The sequence below is a fragment of the Stenella coeruleoalba genome (assembly GCF_951394435.1).
Source record: "Stenella coeruleoalba genome assembly, chromosome: 15".
NCBI lineage: Eukaryota > Metazoa > Chordata > Mammalia > Artiodactyla > Delphinidae > Stenella > Stenella coeruleoalba.
The window spans coordinates 29985684-30006070 of NC_137161.1; the positions used below are offsets into that span (position 1 = coordinate 29985684).

At 56.2% G+C, this 20387-nt stretch overlaps 1 protein-coding gene across 13 annotated transcripts; it reads right to left on the reverse strand.

The window, feature by feature from the left end:
- Nucleotides 1-796: 796 nt before the first annotated feature.
- ADAM33 (ADAM metallopeptidase domain 33) lies at nt 797-15163 on the reverse strand. 13 transcript variants are annotated; one of them, XM_079944019.1, is made up of 21 exons: nt 14375-15163; nt 11817-11896; nt 9427-9503; nt 7383-7458; nt 7109-7185; nt 6833-7022; nt 6524-6589; nt 6365-6436; nt 6037-6203; nt 5869-5953; nt 5639-5781; nt 4935-5112; nt 4733-4822; nt 4296-4491; nt 4041-4149; nt 3759-3957; nt 3587-3664; nt 3395-3503; nt 3172-3319; nt 1546-1648; nt 797-1036 (listed from the first exon to the last, which is right to left on the reverse strand). In XM_079944019.1, the coding sequence occupies exons 1-21, from the start codon at nt 14472-14474 to the stop codon at nt 992-994; spliced, it is 2388 nt and encodes a 795-aa protein (XP_079800145.1). In that variant the 5' UTR covers nt 14475-15163; the 3' UTR covers nt 797-991. The 13 variants fall into 13 exon arrangements, with proteins under 13 accessions (XP_079800145.1, XP_079800143.1, XP_079800146.1 ...); XM_079944017.1 differs by having other exon boundaries at nt 4727-4822; XM_079944020.1 differs by having other exon boundaries at nt 4727-4822; nt 6037-6179; nt 7383-7461.
- Nucleotides 15164-20387: the final 5224 nt, after the last annotated feature.

Below are 20387 nucleotides of genomic sequence, written 5' to 3' on the forward strand. Positions count from 1 at the left end.
ACAGCTGATAAAGAAGGTCACTCAGCAACTTTTGCATGAAGCAAGGGGAGAGAGTAAATGGCTGTTCAGGGTGTCCAGGGGAGGCAGGAGAGGTGGAGCAAAGGGAACATTCAAGCTAGGCAACACCATCCTATGCCCCGATACATACGGGGCCTGGCTGTCATCTGAGGCTCCACCCACCAGCCACCACCCTTTGTCACCCTCAGGGAGCGCCATGGTGTTGAATTTACAGACAGAAAAGACAGAAGTCCCAGGGCAACATGTCTCTCTTCTGACTTCTACTTAGGTGTCCTTTCGAAAATGGCTTCCTTTGTCCCCTCCCATGGAATGGAGGAGAGGCTGATTAATGTCCAAAGTAAGGGGACTGCAGCAGGCCCCATGCTTCTCTGAAACCTCACCTAAGGACTAGGAGTGGGGTGGGGCTGAGGAAGCATCTGAGGGAAAAGAGAGGGTAGGAGATGGCAGGAAGGAAGGTCCCAAGGATTTTGTTTGTTTGTTTTGCAGGGGCCAGGCTCCAGGGAAGTGGACTCAGTCTGAAATGTAGGACCCCTGGAGTCCAGGCTTCTGTCCCAGCAGTCACTGCCCTCCAAAGAGCTAGGTCCGAATAAAGTGAGTGTAGCAGACACACCTAGGCTGCCAGGACACAGGCCTCTCTGGGTGCCCAGCATGACCCAGCGCCCCCTAGTGACAGGAGGTCAGTGACTACATGACCTTCCCTCCTGGGACTGATGGATTCTCGCTTGAGCTGGAGGGTGTACCCTAGCAGGATCCCGCAGCCCTAAGGAATGGGGACACAGCACTGCGCAAATTTTGATGAGGCTCCAGGGTCCTGGAGTAGGTGGTGTGGCGGTAACTCAGGGAAGAAATTTCGAAGCTGCCCAAAGGTGCAAGAGGTCTGCTGACTCGCTGGCTCCGCCCCTGGGGGGCGGGGTCCAAGTTCCTGGTGTGGCTGTCAGTAGCCACCTGTCCTTAAGTCTTCTCATCTCAGGAGTCACTTTTCACCAGAGACAGGATCTTGGCTTTTGGACTCTACCTGCTGAGAATGGCATGGGGTGGGGTGGGGGGGCATCATCCCCTGAGGGCTGGGACCCCAGATTGCAAGTCATGCGTCAGGGACCCCCTGTCCTCCCTCAGGGAAAACCAGTGACCCAGGAAGAGCCAGAACTTCTTCCTCCCCTGCCCCAGGGGCCTCCAGCATCTGGCCCCAGACAACAGCTTCTCCACGTGGCCTGTCTCATTTCCATACTATAAGCTCAAAAACCTCAGAGTGGGACTTCCCTGGTGGTCCAGTGGCTAAGACTTTGCACTCCCATTGCAGGGGGCCCTGGTTCGCTCCCTGGTCGGGGAACTAGATCCCACAAGCCGCAACTAAGAGTTCACATGCTGCAAATAAAGATCCCACGTGCCACAATAAAGATCCTGCATGTCGCAACTAAGACCCAACGCAGCCAAATAAATATTAAAAAAAAACTCAGAGTAAGGGACTGTGAGATGAGGGGCAAGAGGTGGATGGGTGAGCAATGGGAAGTGGAGGGCCCCACCTACCTTGGGGGTACAAGCAGGGCCGTGGGTCACAGGCTTCTCAAGGTGGCTGTTGGGCTCTGACAGAGTTCTCAAGGTCGGCGGAGCAATAGGTGGGGGAAGAGTGCTGTGAACATAGGTGGCAAGAGTCCCTGATGCAGGGTGGGGCACAGGGGCTCAAGGTGGCTGGGTGCTAAGTGGAGAGGAGGGGGCCCATCTGGAAGGAGGCAGAAGACAAGAGCCTGTCCCTTTCCTTCCCTCCCCATCTCCCACTGTGCCTCACGCACCCAGGGCCTGGGGCTCTGCAGTGGCTGTCAGGCCCAACTCCATTGGGTGAACACTGCCTAGAGGGTGGCCCCTGCATGGGCCATCTTTGGGTCTGAGCAGTGGATGAGAGGCCGGGAGATTGAGACAGTGACCGTTAGTAGGGACCCTGGGGCTTCTTCCCTGCAGCCAGAGGCTTGCACCCAGTTTGTTCTGTCCAGCTCACTTCCTGCTCCCTCCTGAGAGGAGCCCTTGGGGTCCAGGCTCCAGTTGAGACTCATGCTTTCCCAGGGCCTCTGACACTTCCTCTCTCCAGCCCTGATATTTCTCCTAAGCTCTGGAACCACCCCAGCATCCTCCAGATGTTGGCATCACTCAGGTCCCAAAGAGGGGCGGACTTCCTTCCCCAGTGGTACCTGTATTTGTGCTCCTTGTCATTGGGTGGCCCTGCTGCCCTTGATGACTCCAAGCTATGCTCAGCTGCTCACATCCCATCTCCCAGGGCCTTACCACTTCCTTTGATGTCTTTTGGAAACAGTCTCCTCAATACTTCACCTGGCTGATGACATGTGTTTGCTGCCCCCCCGTAAGCCCCCAGTGATGACACACCAAGCTCTGACCACCTTGATCCTCTGCTCACAGACCCACAATCAACACTAATTGTGTCAAGGCCCTCTCAGCTGGTGCCCTGCCCCTGTTTGGGATGCCCTCTTCCTCCATCTCCAGCCCAAACTTTGCCCTCTCCCTCAGCTTGCCCAGAACGCTCCCAAGGCTAGGCTGTGTCAGATGTGGTCATAGGGCTCATGCCTTGCCCAGCGCCCAGTGAAGGGGCAGCCCTAGACTGACCATGCTTGGTATCATGTGACCCTCATCCCAGGTCGTGGAGAACTGGGTTAGGGGCAGGCCCTTGGCACAAGGGCAGCCAGCACCATAGCTGCCCAGTGGTAGCGAAAGGAAAGATGTGCTGGGCCCTGCATTTGGGAACTTGAAGGGGTAACAGCAGAGATTTAGGCAGAGGAAATGCCAGAAGGCTGAAAGCTCATGAGAGAGAAGCTGGAGAGGCCTTGAAGGGTACATTGGAGCAGGAATTGCATTATAAGCTGGTGAAAAAACAGGGCAAAGTCAAGGATGAGGCAGCCTCTTGGTGGGAGAAAAGATATGGACAAGAGGTACTGAATCCCAGCAGTGGGGACCAGGGTAGAGGGCCCTGCATGGATCCACGCCTTTGGCTTCACTGGAAGGCCACTGGGGCCTTCTGCTCAATGCTTCTTTCCATTGCCTTTGCCTGCCTCTGTGCACCTGGGGGCAAGGCCTGAGGACCTCACCCCAGCTGCCCCAGGTCCAGCAGAGCTCTGAGGAGCAGGAACCTTAGCCCTCAGTGCCTACCCACTGCACGTAGGGTCCCTCCTTGAGCCCCAAAGGCATTGTTGGAGACGGAGTTCCGGGTGCCGGCAGCAGCACCAGGCCAGGCCGGCCCCAGGGAGCAGAGGCAGCAGAAAACTAAGGATCACCGCCAGCGTGAAGGTGTCCTGGTCTGTGGAGGACAGGGCATGGCTGAGTCCTGAGGTGCATCACAGGGGCCCTCCCCACTTGCCCCCCATGGACGCACTTTCAGGCTGCATAGGACCGCTGTCCACACTACCACCAAACCCTGGCTTGTCACAGAAAGGCGGAGCCCAGCCCAGAGCACAGTGGCAATTACGGTTACTATTGCAAACCTGCAGTGGAAAAGAGAAACGGAGGGTCCCACGAGATCAGGGACTTCCAAGGTCACCCCCCACACACCTTTCAGGCCACTCACCCCGCGACCATGGCAGGCGGTCAGGCAGAGCTCCAGCTCTCGGAAGGTAGTGTTCCGGCAGCGCCTTTCCTGGCACACCTATGGGCAGTGTGTGCACTGGGCAGTGAGGGGGAGTGATGCTTTGGCCTGCAGGACTCAAGTGGCAGGGAGGGGTCGGGTGGGCAGGGCTCACCATTCTAGGTCCACACTGGGTGCCTGACTCTACCAGGCCCAAATCAGGCAGGTCCAGCTGGGTGCCGGGCAGCACGAGGGCTCCCTTGCAGGTCACCTGGCGGCTGCCTAGGGGTACGGTGGAGTCCACCGGCACCATGTGTGGCACCAGTGCACTCTGCTCCCCGCCCTGGCACTGCAGTTTCCCACACTGCGCATCGCTAGGGACGAAGTGCAGGGTAGTCAAACAGCGTGGAGTTTCTCCATACCCTCTTCCCCAGCTTCCCCTCCCTCTGCTCCCCACCTCTGCGCACAGGGCACGAAGCTGCTGTCGCTTTGCTGGCCGCAGTTCCCATGGGCGTCTCCCGCAGAGTTCACAACCTGGAAACAAGCCTCCGGGGCTGGGCGGGAGCCTGAGGAAGCATGGGCGGGACTAGGGGCGGCAGCCCAGACTTGAACCACGCCCATTCTGCCTCAGTTTTCCCCCGCCCACCTCCCCCTAGAGCATTAAACTGAGCAGGCCCGAGGATGCGGGCGGAGGGCGCGCCCTTGGTCTCACCAGGCCCCCAGAGCTGCTGGCACTGATGCTCCAGCGTGGGACACGCGCCGTCCCGGCAGTAGCCGCGGCCTCTGGCGCAGGGCGAGCCATCCAGTAGGTAAATGTCGGGGGGGCAATAGGGGGAGACGCCCGTGCAGAATTCAGGGAGGTCACAGTCGCCCGCAGACCGGCGGCAAGGCGCACCCGCCGGCTTCAGCTACGCAGGTGACCCGCGTGGAGGGAAGGCGGCGAGGCATAGAGAGAAAACGAACAGTTAGAGATCCACTTCGAGAGCGCCAATCGGACATGAGAGAGCCCTGTGGGGAGGTCCAGGCGAACCCACGCACAGAGCAGAGCCAGCACCCGCAAGGGGGACCGGAGGGCGCCGATTAGCCAAGACCAACAGGCCGGCTCCCAAGTGCCCCCAACCCTCACCCCCGAGCCTCCCATACCCTCACCAAGCAGTGTGCGCAGCAGTCCCCGTGGGTGCACTGGGCCCCCGCACGCAGCGAGCAGTTGTGGGCATGGCAGCAGGAGTCCGGGCACTCCTGGAGCCGGAAAGGCGAGGAGGGACCAGGTGAGGGTGCAGCGCCCAGACCTCCGGGGAGGGGGCAGGCGGGGACCAGCTTGGTCCCCCGGGGTTGGTCGTGCGGACCTGACCTGGCCGGCGCCGCAGTCGCACTCCTCGCCCTCTTCCACGAAGCCATTCCCGCAGTGCGCCCGGGGCACTAGGAGCCCGGAGTCCGGCGCGTTGGAGAGGCACGCGCCCCCTCCCTTGCTGAAGAAGGCGCGCAGCTGGCGGCGGCTGCAGGCGCTAAACACTCGCGGGAACGGGTGCCTACGGGCGGGGGAGGGCGTCGGGCATACGGGGACCACCCCCTGCCAACCCCTGCTGGGCTCCAGTCCCCTCCCCCCGGCACACAGGTGCTTGGCTACGCAGCCGCCGGATGCGCGAACACCGCCTGAGCAACTGGCGGCTAGAATTCTCTAGAGGCAGAGCCCAGAGAGGGTAAGTAACTCTCGCAAAGTCACACGGCGAGCGCGAGGCGGGAGCGTGTGACGCCAAGAGCGAGCAGCCCAGGACCCAAGGTCGAATCCCAACCCAGCGCCTCTCCTCCCGGCGTTGGAGTCACCTCGCAAGTTTGTCCGAAAATAATTTATCATATCATGAGAATCCACTTTGCCTGCGTTCCCTACACTTCAGCCTCATAAACAACCCTCAGGGCAGGCACTATTATCATCATCCCCATTTCACAGAAGAAGAAACTGAGGGATAACCGTTTCGCCCAAAGAAATGCAGCTGAGGAAGGCCCGGGTCCCGCGAAGCCTGTCCTGCAGCCCCGCCCCCGCCCCGGCGCGGGTACCGGGTAGCTGCGGCCATCACGCAGCCGCCCTGCTCCGCCGCTGCCTCCACGCAGCAGCCGTCGGGGTCGTGGCTGAGGCCGAGGCTGTGGCCTATCTCGTGGGCCATGGTGGCTGCAGCACCAATGGGGAGCTCCGAGTGGTCCTGGGAGGGCGTGGGGACGGTCACTGCGGGCTGTGGAGACCACCCCCCAGCACCTCTCCTCCTCCTCCCGTCCCAGGTGGCGCTCACGGTGCTCACGCCTCCAGAGCTCTCCGCGCGGCACATGCCCTCGACCGGCGCCAGGCCCACGGTGGCGCCCTGGAAGGCGCGGCCCCTGAGGGAGGAGCGCGGCTTGACCGGGCGGGCCGGGAGTCCGGGCCGCCCGGCCGGGACCGCGTAGGGGTCGGAGGCACCCACGTGAGCAGCTGAGCCGAGTCATGTGGCTGCCGTGCCCACAGTCCCTGGCGCCACTGCAGGAAGGCCCAGAGCGTGGCGTTCGCGTCTGGCGTGACGCGGCTCTGGTCCTCCTCGGTCCACACTTCCAGGCCGGTCAGCGCCACCTGAATGTCCAGAGTCCTGAGAATCTGCGGGCGCGGCGGGGCAGGGCTGAAGTGGGGGACCGCCGCGGTGCCCGTGCTCCTCCATGGGAGCGCCCCTCTTTCTTCCCCTCCGTTCCCTCTCCCCATCTCCAAGCCTGCCCCTGTCGTGGTCACCCCAAAAGTGCTCTTCCCCCCACCGACCCAACCTGATCCACATAGCTGGCGACCTCCAGAAGACGCTGTTTGGTGTGGTTCAAGTTCCGGTGCTGGGTCAAGAACTAGAAAAACAGCAAGTAATACCGCGTGTGAGGATGGGCTGCGCTCACCCCATCCAGGCCTGCCAACCCCCTTGGGGCTTCTCTCACCAGGGTGTGATCCGCCACTATGTACAGCTCCAGGTACCTCGGGCTCCCCAAGGACTCCCGCCTCTCCTGAGGAGGCGGCAATGGTGACCCTGAGTGGCAGGCTGCTGGGCTTGAGCCCTGACCACCAACCCCAATTCCCAGAAAGCACAAAGTTAACTTTAAAATTTTGCTAGAACTTGTTCCTTCAGCCTCCAAATAAAAATGTCAGGACAGGAGGCCCTGAATTGGGGCTGCACATTCCTGTCTCTTCTGATTTTAAAGGACTCTGGATACTGCATTCCTACCCCCACCCCTGCCCGTGCTCCTGACCCTGATCTGGGTGGCACACGAAAGCCTGGCCATGTCCCTTTTGTCCCCAGGGTCCCTGTAGCCACAGGCCCCTTTCCAGCTGAGCAGCTGCTCCGTCCGGAAGATCTTGTGGGTCAAGAAGTCTTTGGAGTCCCCAGCTGGCCAAGGATGCACATAATAGCTGGCATTGCTGCTGAGTGTGATCAGGCCCCTAGGGTGCAAAGGGGTACAGGGGTGGGCAGTAAGGGAACTCTTTCCCTAGCCCCAGGCCCAACCCCTTCCCCCAGAACTCCTCACCTCATCCCAGAGCAGATGCTGAGGACTACCCAGGAGTCCAGGAAGCCCCTCACACGCCCATGGTAGTGGCAATGATCCTGGAGAGCAAAGGACCCAGCCCCAAATCTCAGCCAGGACTGAGGTGGGAGGGGCAAGAAAAAAAGCATGGTGGGGGACTGGCTCCAGCTTCTCCTTAGGAACAGGAGGAGAATGGGGGAAATGGTGGAGAGGCCCTTGGTGGGTGCATACCCCAGCACTCCTCACCCTGTCCTCAGAGTCCATGGAAGTATCTCACCGTGTGGTTGGGGAACAGCACTACTGGCTGCCCATCTGGGCTGTAGTGGGTTTCTGTGTATCCTGGAGCCAGCAGCCTGCTGGGAGGGAGTGTTGCAGAAATTACTTAATCCAGCCCGGCTTCCTCCAGGATGCCCTCTGGTCTTCCTCCCTGATAGCTAATTGAGTAGCTCTATGAGTGAGGCACAGGGCTAGCACTTAGGAAGCAGCCGAAGTGCGTCTTAGGGAAGGGACAGGAGTGACTGTGCATTGCTCAGCTCAGAAAAATCTTGGGCTAGAATGAGCAAGGTGAAGGTCAGGAAGGAGCCTTGGTAATGGCTTAGATGTGGAAATGGGCGTGTGGGAAGCACCAGGGAGGAACAGGAACATGGGAACGTTTGTGGCTCCCCTAGGACCTGTGACAGGCAGCTGGATCCACAGGTCAGGGGTGTTAGAAAGAGACTGGGCAGGAGGAGAGGAGTCAGGAGACACTGCCAAGGAGGTGCGACTTGGAGCCAAGGAAGTGTGTGAACTTCCTAGGTGGCCCTGGCTGCTGCCTACCCTTGTTGGGCATCTGGACAACCCTCTAGCCCACCTCCTCCCATTCAGAGTTCCTTCAAATCTTCTCCTCAGGCCCCCAGGTCCCACATATCTCCCCACCTGTCCTTCACTGATGCTCACCCCCTGCTTCCAGAGAAAACAGAATCCACACCTGCTCCTGCCCTGCCCGTCTGAGCAGGGATCCTCCTCCCTTCCTTCTCCAGACCCCACTCAAGTAACTGAATTCATCTTTGGGCTCCATCTCATCAGGATCCTTCCCACGAAGATGGATCAACCATAAGTAAATTTCTCTTCTTTAAAGAAAATCCTTCACCCCACCTCACCTTGGCCTCTTTACCCGCAGACTGCCCCCAAAGACTTGTGATGCCTGCTTCTCCACTTCCCAGTCTTACTTCCTCCTCCAGCTTTGCTCCCCCACTCCACCCACACACTCAACCTTAGGAGGGAGGTGATGTGATCACCCTTTTTTTTTTTTTTTTTTTTTTTGCGGTACGCGGGCCTCTCACTGTTGTGGCCTCTCCCGTTGCGGAGCACAGGCTCCAGACGCGCAGGCTCAGCGGCCATGGGTCACGGGCCCAGCCGCTCCACGGCATGTGGGATCTTCCCAGACCGGGGCACAAACCCGTGTCCCCTGCATCAGCAGGCGGATTCTCAACCACTGCGCCACCAGGGAAGCCCTGATCACCCTTTTTAACACATGGGGACATTGAACCCCAGAGAAACTATGGTTAGGCATGGTGGAACCTGAGTTTGTTCCCAGTGCATGGGGGAGAATAAAACATGTGTAGAGTGCTCAGAACAGTGCCTGCAATGAAATAAGCACCTGATAAATGATAGCTGTTGATAACACAGTCTAGATGGTTTCACGAACCCACGCTCCATCTGAGACATTCACCTCACCCAGCCCAGCTCTGCCTGCTCATTCACCAGCTCAGAATCTTTGGCTTTGCACCATCCTGGACACTCAGCAACAAAATGGCCTTCTGTGATCTGGCCCTGCTAGGACTCCCCAAATTTGTTTCCCCTTGCTCCCCTCCCTCAGATGGAGACTCCCCAGGCAAGCCAGACAAATTGGCACGCCCTCTTGAATGTGCCTTGACCTATGTAGCCAGTGTACCTTTGTCCCTGGCATTCCCGAAGCCTGGAGCACCCGCCCATCTTTGGAATCCATCTTGGATTCTCTTTTGACTCAGCACACCCTGTGAGCACCCACCAGGTGATGCTCACTCATTCCTGGCAGGAAGCTGACAAGATGTTTCTGGGGCCGGGATGAGAGATGTGCCCCACAGCAGGGCTGACCCAGCCTCAATAGCCCACTTCAGCCTCGAGGGAGCCAGTCATGGGCTAGCATGACTCGCCCTGTCACCTGCACCTCCTCCTCTGGGGTTCTCACCCCATCCAGCCTCCATCTAGGGTTCCCATCAGTCTCTGTCCCCAGCACTGAACCCTCCCCAGAGAGAGGGGCTATTCTTGGCTCCCAGCTCTTTCCCCGGCCTGGTACTCACTGATTCTTCTCCAGCTCTAGCAGGAGCTCCTGGCCTTCAGCCTTCAAGACCACCAGCCCCACTTCTAGCTTCGAGACCTGGGCAAGAAGGAGTGTAGGGCTGAGAGGGCGGGCATCCAGGTCCCCTGCCTGCCAGGAAGCAGGAAGGATGTGGAGCTGACTGGCAAGGGAGTTCATGGGGAGAGCACAGGGGCACGGGGCAGAAGGCCCCCGCTTGCCATTGTGGGTGTGGATGGGTGTGGGGTGAGAACTTGCAAAGGTGCTTTCAAACTCAGAATGTTTGTTGTTCTGACAGCAGCCATTTGACAGAGCCTGCTAGGTGCACTCCACATCCTCCCTGGAGAGACAAGTGGTCTCAGAAAGATGCCATGCCTTGCCCAAGGTTACTGGTCTCTTCCTCTGGTCTTCCCTCCTCTTTCATGCCCAGAAGCCTTCCTCTAAGCAGGGAGGAGAGTGGGGTCCTGAAGACATTGATGCGGGAGAGTGGGGTAGCCACGGCTCAGGCCTCCTCACAACCTCTCCTTTCTGTACCTTGCTGTTCCCCACTCCCTGTAGAATTCAGACTTAGTACCTCCACCTCCAATGCTGACTAGCTGCCCACCCCCCCAAATTTTCCTACGCCTCTAGCAGGCTCACCCCACACCTGCTTCACTGAGCCCGTGAGGTAAACACTGACTCACACGCCTTGCCAAGAGAAAAACTCTGGTTTTCTTGGCTAGATGTCAGGAGGGTGGGCCTGGGCCAGCCTGCCCACCTCTCCTTCGCCTACCCTCTTTGCCGCTTCCACCCTGTGGGAATACCCCATCTGCCCGCTTTGTCCACTCCCTGGCTGGGGGCCCAGAGCTGGAGCGGGCCAGGAGCCTCCTGGAGAGCAGCTGTGTCCTTGGAATGCTGACCCCCACTTTTGCTGGCCCTTCCCTTTTATCCCACAATGCACTGGCCTGGGCCCCAGGCCAAGAGGCTCAGAGTCTTATGGAGGGGGCCTTCCTCTGCAGGTGGGGAGCAAATAGTCCCCTCCCCCAGCCAAAGGCCGCCCTAGGCCCCAAACATGAGCTCATGTGGCCGGAATGCCACTTGTTTTATTGGAGAAAGATTTGCACGGAGGAAAGGAGGCAGCCCAGATGGAAAGCTTCCTCTTGCCCCACCCCCATCCCTCTCTCTGTCCCTCTGCAGCCCCTGCTGTCCTCATTTCTTGCCCTCCTGGTGACCCTGCCCTTCACCATGCACTCCATCTCCAACCTAAAATGTAGGTGTTTCCTGCCTCTGGGACAGGACATCCTGCCACTCTGTCTGCTGTCCTCATCTTGGCAGGCTTCCCAGGGACAGAAAAATTGAGGAAAGCAAATTCCCTCTGGCACTCCCCTCCTATTTGGTCACAGCCCAGGCCAGGCCCAGAGGGACGTCCGCAGTCAGGGTGGTTTCAGCATGTGATGTCCCTTCCCCTATGCCAGTGATGAACAATCTCAAAGCTCGGGCTGGCACCATGCTGACCCCTTGAATGGGGGCCCTGAGGGTCTGGGGGACCCAGTGAGGGCCCTAGGTTGAGAGTTGCTGGGCCTGTGGCGGCCCCCCGGCCTACACGGCAGTGCTCTCCTGCCTTCCTCCTTGCAGGCTTGGACAGTGGATTGTCTTCTCTTTCCTGAAAATTCATGATGAAAAGGGTGCTCTAGGCTTGGGGAACATTGGCCAATGGTTTCTTCTGGGTTAAAGAGCTGTGTGACCTTGGGCAGTTTCTCCAGCCTCTCTGGGCTTCAGTTTGCCCCTCTGTGAAATGGGCATACAAAGGCTGTTGGTCTCCATGCAGCACAGCTGTGTGGCACATACAGATGGGGGCAAGGTTATTCTGAAAGTGTGTGATGGATGGCCGTTGGGAGGAGACTGGGACAGAGCATCCAGAAGAAACAAAACAGGGTGGGCTTGCATTTGGGGGCACTAGGAGAGAGTGACTACTGGGCAGAAGTGGCGTGAGCCAGTGAGACAAGTTTCAGGCCCCTAAATGGCAGGGTCCTGGAGAGGACAGCAATTCATCCACAGGGTCACATGTTCTGGTAAACTTCGCAAAAGGAAGATATTTTGGTGTTTTCTTAAAGAGGTCCTTGAAAAGCTTCTGGCCCCACCTCTGCCTGATGGGGTGGAGGTGGCCTGAATAACACTGGGAAGAGATGGTTAAGGAGGAGGTGGGGGAGAGGAAACTGGAAAATGACTTCCATGTGTGCAGCCTCTCTCCAGCTAGACGTCTCCCACCTGCCCCTGCCAAACCTTCGGGGAGGGGCCTGAAGGACTCTGGGGATCTAGGGACCCCAGCGAAACTGCCACGCTGATATCTGGGGAGGGGCAAAGGGGCTGAGAGACCCTGGGCCTCTGCAGAGTAAGGGATGACCTGGCACTGACCGGCTGCTCCAGGGTGACCATGTGCCGGGGTCGTCCATCCAGAACCCAGTGCAGGGTGACTGGCTCTCCAGGGGTGTTTCCTGGGGAGAGGACAGAGCACAGGGTGAGGGGAACCTGAGGGACATAGGGAAATTGGAGACAACAGAGGGATAGAGTTAGAGGATGTCAGCAGGCAGGAACAGGAGACTCCATCTTCAATACTCAAAAGTTTAGCCTGGGGCTTCCCTGGTGGCGCAGTGGTTGAGAGTCCGCTTGCCGATGCAGGGGACACGGGTTCGTGCCCCGGTCTGGGAAGATCCCACGTGCCGCGGAGCAGCTGGGCCCGTGAGCCATGGCCGCTGAGCCTGCGCGTCCGGAGCCTCTGCTCCGCAACGGGAGAGGCCACAATAGTGAGAGGCCCGTGTACCACACACACACACACAAAAAAAGTTTAGCCTGGAGAAGGGTGGCCACCCATGAGGCATCCTTGGAACTGAGGAGCCACCAGGGAGGTGGCAGAAGAGAGACAGAGGAGCCTGGGAAGAACTGCTCAGCTGGGCACTTGGGAGACCCACTGACCTTGGGAGGGGAGAATTGGGGTCAAAGATCACAAGGAAGAGACCAAGGCCCCTAATACAGAGGGGAAAGGAAATGGGAGGCAGCTTCAGGTATTTTTAGACTGGGCAGCAGATGCTTTTAGGGTGAGAGATGTGTGAAGACAGGACGCCTGTGTCTCCCCCACCATCTGAGAAAAACAACAGCCAGATGTTGCCCAAAGCTCCCTCTGGGGGCTTCATGCTGGGGGCAGGGCTTCCAGGGACACTGGCCCAGAAGCCCCCTCCTCGAGTCTTCAAGAGTGGGGGGGTTTGTTTGGGAGACAGAGCCTGAGTGCTCCCAGGACGGGAATGCTTAAGGGGGGCTCCAGGAGGAATACCAGAGTGAAGCATTACTCAGAAAGTGCCTGGAATGCTCCCCTGGAATGCTCCCAGCCCCCCTGCCAAGTAGACCCCGGAAACTCTCACCACACCCGCCCTGCAGGAATCAGACCTCAGGCTGCCCAGAGCCTACAGGCAGCCTTCCCTCCATCACTGGGGAAGCCCAGCTCCCAGAACTGACAGCTCCCCAACCCCCGCCCAGCCCTGGCCCCAGCCCTGCCCAGGCTGAGATGGCTGCCCATGGAAGTGGCTCAACTCCTGCCAGGCCACACCGACTCCTTTCTCCTTCTCCACCTCCTCCTGCAGACCCCATCATCAAAGACCTGGAATCGCAGCCACTTCAGGAAGTCCCCTTCTCCCAAGAAGCCCTCCTTGATTGGATCAGCAGTTTCCATCAGGTAGATGGGGGTGAGGGTGGGGAGGTGCAGGGCCTTGGAATTGAGGCTGAAGGGCCAGTGTAGGGAGGGGTCTGAGTGCGGGGTGGGGGGTGGGGGCGGTCTCAGGCTAGAGAGGACTTAACTCGGCGTGGAGCACCAGGTCCAGCTGGCCCTGGGTTTCCCAGGGTGGAGAGGGGAAGGTGTGCCTGTGTGCATGTGTGAGTGTGGGTTCTCCTCCTGGCCCTGTGCACACACGCTGGCCATTGGCACCTTGACGGGGACAAGGAGGCAGAGATGGAGCTGTGGTGACTAGGTGGATGGGAGTGGAAACTGAGGAGCCAGTGTGGTGTTGGGGAGCATAGTGTCCCTCTCCATTCCTCCCAGGGGTCCCTTCATCCTCCCCTGACCCCAGGCTGAAGAGCAGGGAGCAGCAGAATGCCTGGGGACCATCCCCAAAGGCATGAGGTCTGTCATCCCTCCCCCTCCACGCCCCAGAACAGGGCAGGACCCTATCCCTGTTGCCACCCGCCCCCCCACCCCTGCACAGTGCTCTGGAACCCACTGTCCCCAGGCTGCCCGGCCCTTCCTGCCCGCCTTGTCACGCACTTGATGTACAGGACTCCGCCAATCCTCCCACCCTTTGGGAGAGGTTTTCATCAGCCCCATCTCACAGAGTTTGTAGAGGTCAAACTGAGAAGAGACAGAGCTGCAGTCTTCCCCCAGGGCCCTGCTAAACAGACACCTTCTGTTTGAAGCCGTTTCTATCTAACCAAACAAGGCAACAATATAAACAATATACACACTGCCCCAAGGCCCTGGGATGAGGGGGTGAACATGGAATGATGCATGAGTGTGGAGGCCACAGCTAGTCCCTTAGTGTGAGGGCGCAACAGGGACTCCAGGGCACCGGTGGTCTCGGACTTCCTGGAGGATGGAGGCCCGCTGAACCCTAGGAGATGAAGGTGCAGGAACCTTCATACTGGCGGATGGGGCCACAACAGAGAATCCAGAGGGGTTTGGGGCTGCTAAGTGGCTGCTTGAAGGGAAGGGGCCCTGCCACTCTGCTTCGCCATTGACACAGGGTATCTGGGCACAGTGTGCAAGTCTGGGCCCTGAGGCCAGCACAACTGCAGTTGAGAGTCCCTGGGCAATTCCCACAGAGACTCTCCCAAACCCTCCCCATGGCCTGTCCTCCTGGACCGCGCGATCCCCGGGGATTTCCGACCCTCCATCCCCGACAGCGACCTCGCGGCGCACTCCCACTCACCTTGAAACGCCTCAGCCCCCCACACCGGCCACGGTAGTCGCAGTAGCAGCAGCAGCCCCAACGCCGGCGACCCTCGAGCTCTCCGATACCCCGGGCGCATAGCTGTGAGCGCCTAGCGTCTGAGCTGTGGCTCCCAGCTCTCGGCTCCGCCCCGGCTGGATCGCGGCCGACCCACGCCCTCTGCAGCCGTCCCGCCGCCTCCCAACCCTCCCGCACCCCCATCCTGGCCCGCAACCCCCTTCTCGCGCGACCCCGCACGGAGCCCCGCCTGCCCGCGCCACCATCTCAGCCCATCAGTCCTGACCCCGGCCGGCGTGTGCCCTCGGGGAGCCGGGACCACCCTGTCGCGTCTAGGGGTTAGAGCTCGGTGGGGCGGGAGACCCTCGCGAGCCAACCCGCCGCATAGGTCTCAGAGGGCCCCCTATTCGTTGGGGTGGGAAGTGGAGATGGGGCAGGGACCCTCGGGAAGGGCCTTTGAGGACCAGAGCGGGGAGGCGGGGACAGTGCTAGGGGGCCACCTGTTGCTGCTCCGGTCTGCCCAGGAAGCGCCCCCCTCCATAGTCTCCTGGATCGGACCTTTGTCCTCGCCTAGACACCAGTCACGCCCAGAGTCGCCCGGGTGAGAGACTGGCGGGCCCTAGGAGAAGGGATGCCCGGGCGACCGCGACAGGCAGGTGCGGCCAAGGCCCCAAGTTAGTCTCTGTTCCGTGGTGGCCGCCAGCGCCTGTGCCCGAGGTGCGCGGGTCGGTCGGGAGGACGAGCGGAGGCCGCGGTCCTGCGGGCTCCCTGCACGGCAAAGGCGAGGCGGTGGAACAGGCGGGCGGGCGGAGAGGGGTGCAACCCTTTGTCCCTGGTGGTGGCCGGGGGGTGGGGGTGGGGCGAGGAATGGCGCAAAGCCATAGACTCCCACACGTGCGGGAGCCTTTTGGCTTTTGTTTCTTGTTTTAAAAAGTTTGTGTACTGAGTAGTAAATTCGGATAGCGAATAGCAAGTATTCCGATAGCGAGGGATGTTAAATTTAAGCAAATCTGTTTGTTTATGAGAATTCAAAATGCGCCAGTTCAGTTAGTAGGAGTTGCAGTGGGGAAGGTAACCTATGTTGGCCTCATTCAAACATCAAAAAGTATGGTGAGAGGTATAGGGGACATCCCATCCTCTCAGACCACGCCCCTCCAACAGGAAGCTATTATAAGCTTCTTGTATAGGCTTTTAGATTAGTTTATGCATGTCCACGACAATACAAACACTTTTTTTCCTCTTTTTTTTTCTGTACCTTGAGTTTTTTCACTTAATACCCTTGGAGATCCTTCCTATCAGTGGTCTCCTTAACATACTATTCTTTTTCTTTTTCTTTCTTGTTTTGGCCTTGCCATGCAGCATATGGGATCTTAGTTCCCCTGACCAGGGATTGAACCTGTGCCCCCTGCAGTGGAAGTGCAGAGTCTTAACAACTGGACCACCAGGGAAGTCCACATTAACACTATTATTTTTTTTTAATATTTATTTATTTGGTTGTGCCGGGTCTTAGTTACAGCAGGTGGGCTCCTTAGTTGTGGCATGCGAACTCCCAGTTGCAGCATGTGTGTGGGATCTAGTTCCCTGACCAGGGATCGAACCTGGGCCCCTGCATTGGGAGCACAGAATCTTATCCACTGTGCCACCAGGGAAGTCCCAACACTATTCTTATGATTATTACTATTATTCTACTATGATTACTTTGGATTTTAAAATTACAATAAAATGTACTTACTTTAAGTGTACAATTAGATGAGTTTTGATAAATTTATACACCTATGTAATCACCACCACAATCTAGATAGAACCTTTCCATCACCCCCAAATAGTTTTCCTGTGCCCCTTCCGAGTCAATCTCTCCCACTCCTAACCCCAGGCAACCACTGATATACTTTCTGTCTATAGATAAGATTTGCCTGTTCTAGAACTTCAAACAAGTAGAATCATAAAACATGTACTCTTTTGTGTCTGGTTTCCTTCCCTCTTTGTTTTTGAGATTCATTTGCATTGGTTCATGTAGCAGTAATTTGCTCTTTTGTAGTGCTATGTTCCATGGTAAGGGGGAAGCACGGTTTCTCTATTCTCCAGCTAGGCATTTGGGTTCTTTTCCTGTTTGGGCTCTTCTAAATATGGCCGCTACAAATTGCTGTGTAAATCTGTATGAACGTGTTTTCTTTTCTCATCTGTAAGTACCTTGAAGTAGAATTGCAAGGTCATACAGTAAAGGGCATGTTTAATTTTTTAAAGAAACTATTTTCCAAAGTGTCTGTACCATTTTACATTCCCACTAGCAATGTGTCAGAGTTCTCCATATCCTCACCAACATTTTAGTGTTGTCAACCTTTTATTTTTATTTACTTATTTATTTATTTGGCTGCATTGGGTCTTCATTGCTGCACACAGGCTTTCTCTAGTTGCAGTGAGCGGGGTCTATTCTTCATTTCGCTGCAGTGTGCGGGCTTCTCATTGCAGTGGCTTCTCTTGTTGCGGAGCACGGGCTCTAGGCGCACGGGCTTCAGTAGTTGTGGCGCACGGGCTTAGTTGCTCCACAGCATGTGGGATCTTCCTGGACCGGATATCGAACCTGTATCCCCTGCACTGGCAGGCAGATTCTCAACCACTGTACCACCAGGGAAGTCCCCAACCTTTTAAATTTTAGCCATTCTAATGAGTATGCAGCATTCTCATCATTTTTAATAGCTGAATGCTATCATTTATTCATAGTCTCCTCTTGGGCATATAAATGGTTTCCAGTCCCTTTACTATTACAAACAATGCTGTAATGGATAATTATATACACAACTTCATCTGTGAGATGATCTCCTACAAGCAGGATTGCTGGGTCAAAGGATATGTGTGTTTGTGATTTGGGTAGATAGAGTTAAATTGCCCTCTGATTTGTGCCAATTCACAGTTGTACCAGCAATATCTGGAGTGCTCATTTTCCCACAACCTTACCAACACAATTATCAAAATGTAATATTTGCTAGTCTGAAAGCGAAAGCGCAGTCTCCATTTGCATTTTGTCTTATGAGTGAGGTTGAATATTTGTTCAAACATTTAAGAGCCGTTTGTATTTCTTTTTCCCTGAATTGCCTGTTCATATCCACAGCTCATTTTTCTGTTGGGTCTTTCACTTAACAACTTGAAGGAACTCTATATATAAGGGAGATGAACCCTTTGCCTGGAGTATGAGTTGCAAATATTTTCCCCAGTTTGTGAGATGTATCCAGCCTGTGGTGTGTGGCTTCAGCTCAGTTATACTCATTGCTGAGTAACATTTGATTGTGTGACTATAACCACACTTTTCTTTCACTGACACTACTGTTGCTGGAGCTTTGAGTAGTTCTTAGTTGTGAGATGTTATAAAAAATGCTGCTGTGAACATTCATATGCATGGGTCCTTAGCTTGCTCCCTTTGCCTGTCCTGCTTCCTCCACCCCTTTACTGGTCTCCCCTGGGAACACGTTCTTTTTTTTTTTTTTTTTTTTTTTTGGGAACACGTTCTTAATAGGTCACTTGCACATGAAACCTTGTAATGGGGAACGAGACCTAGTACAGACATAGATGGCTTTGGTCATGATGGGTGCTCCAGTGTAGACAGGCTGGAGAGGCATCAACCCCTCCCCCTGTGGATGAGGACTTGTATCTTCCTAATTTGCCTTCTCTCAGAATCCACATTCTCTTTTGGAATCTCTGGTTGTGCTCCTGGTTCAAGATGAAAGAGCCTGGGCCTCTCTGTCCACCCCTACTCTTCCCCACATCCTCCCTGAACGGGGAAAGAGAGGGGCTCTTTTTGTCCTGGGGACTGACAGCAGCAGAGGCCACGCCTCCAGGACAGAATTCCTGATATTCCTGCTAGATGACCAAGAGGCAGAGAGTAAGGCATCCTGTCACACTCTTGGTCCATTTTGCTATCTCTTTTCTCATCCGAAGAGGCTTTGGGGAGGAGTAGGGGTGAACAGAGAGACCAGGCTTCCGTCTTGAAACAGGAGCTCAACTGGAGATCCCAAAGGAGAATGTGGATCCTGAAAGAGGGCAAATTAGGAAGATACAAGTGCCGACCATCATAAAGGAAACAGTCCTGAAGAGGAAGAAGAGAGGGGCAGCTAAGAAAGCTCCAGAGGTCACAGGGGCAGGACAACACCAATGTGCACCCTGGCCCGGAGGTGGCGCAAGTCCCATGACCTGGGGGCCAGGGAAGCAGAGCAACCTCCAGGGCAGCCAGACTCTGAAGGCAGAGGGGAGGCTTCAGCACACTGGCTGACTCCTACTCACACTGCAGACCGTGGCCTTGGTGTCTTCTTGTCCAGGGGCCCTCCCTGACTCGAAGCCGGCCACTGTCCCCTGCACTATCCTTCTCACTGCACCACATCTCACACAGCAATGCATTTGCCCATTGCCTTGTCTCTCTCCTCCAGACCTTAAGTTCTGTAGGCTCTGGGACAATGTTCGCTGCCTGGCACAGGACCTGGCGCACAGTCAGTGCTAATAAAATGAGGGGGACACGTAGCTTAAAAGCCATAGAGGGACTGGAGTCCTTGCAAAGTGGATGCCTCCCAAACTCAGATAAGCTGTGTCCAAGCATGTAAGAGGAATTTTCTGCTAAAATCTCAGAGCAACTTTTTGTTTACATTCGGAGGTTGCAGAGGAGGGGCTGGGGTCATTGGACCAAAGTTGAAGAAGAAGGGTCCTAGAAGTGCCACTCATCAGCTTGGTGTTCGTGACCAATGACACGGTGGGAAAGATGATTTATCAGATGGTGTGTTAGTGTCACTCTCCAGAGGGGCATCTGGAAGTGTCCTGGGAAGAAAGCCAGTGAGAGCTAAGCCTTCGAAGTGTTTGTGTAATGGGCAACACCCACCATCTGTAAACAGAGCTCATTCTGAAGAGTGACCCGGAAAACGGTGACTATAAACATTCTGGTACAAGTCTCACAGCAGATATAAGCCCGTAATCCTTTTGAACAAATACCCAGGGGTAGAATTTCAGGGTCATAGGACAGGGGTATTTTAGCTTTAATAGATAATGTCAAACAGTTTTCCAAAGTCGTCCTGCATTCTGTATGGTTCCCACATAAAGTTCAAAAACAGACACATCAAACCTATGGTGTTAGAAGTCAGGATACTAGTTACCTTTGGGGGCTTGCGACTGGAGAGAGGGGCACAAGGGAGACTCTGGGGGCTGGTAATGGTCTGTGTCTTGATCTGGGTGCTGGTTACACGGGTATATTCACTTTGTGAAAAGTCATTGAACTGTACACTTAAAATGTGTGCACTTTCCTGTATGTGTGCTACCCTTGAATTAAAAGCTTATTTAAAAGCCTTGAGGAGCCTCAGACCACTAGGGGTGGACAAAACTAACCCCTCTGAGAACCCTCCAATCCCAGGTGGACCTACGTCCCCTTGGAGGTGCACAGAAGCAGATGAAGACTCCAAGTCAAATGTTCCCAAATCCTCCAGTAGCCATCCCTTCTGTGGCTACCTGTGGTCCTCCCATCACCCTCTCTTCCTTAGTTTCAAAACATCCGGCTGCATCTAGCTTGCTCTCTCCTTGTCCCATCTCTGGTTTTAGCCCACAGTTTCCACCCTCCCACTTGAGAGCAATGTAGAAAAAACAGTGTTTATTAAATGCTTACCTACTGCATGCCAAGCACAGTGCTGGTCATGTGTGCAGCAGAGGTGAGCAGTGCCCAGAGCCTCACGGAGAAGGAAGGGGCACGAATTGCTTGAGCATAAAGTAGTTTGTGGTAAAGCTCATATAATTTGCACCCACTGCCACCTCCAGCAGATGGTGTCCCAGAATAAACCCTACTCACATTCGAATCCTCTGTGTTCCAGTCCAACAGTTTGGATTGCAAGAAAGAGACTCATTCCAGTTATGTCACAGGATGGATGTTTACTGGGAGGACATGCCTGATAGACTCTCAGGAAGAGCCTGGCAATCAGGCACTAATAAGTATAGGACCTGGGACTGGAAGGGTCCAGCCACGGCTACA

Bases quoted from the DNA above. Each gene is read 5' to 3' on its own strand.
- ADAM33 (XM_079944011.1), bottom strand. From the start codon at position 14,474: ATGCGCCCGGGGTATCGGAGAGCTCGAGGGTCGCCGGCGTTGGGGCTG. The intron at 6,437-6,523 runs GTGAGAGAAGCC...CTGTTTTTCTAG, and splicing joins TAGTGGCGGATCACACCCTG to TTCTTGACCCAGCACCGGAA. The intron at 5,113-5,638 runs GTACCCGCGCCG...CCCCGCCCGTAG, and splicing joins GTGATGGCCGCAGCTACCCG to GCACCCGTTCCCGCGAGTGT.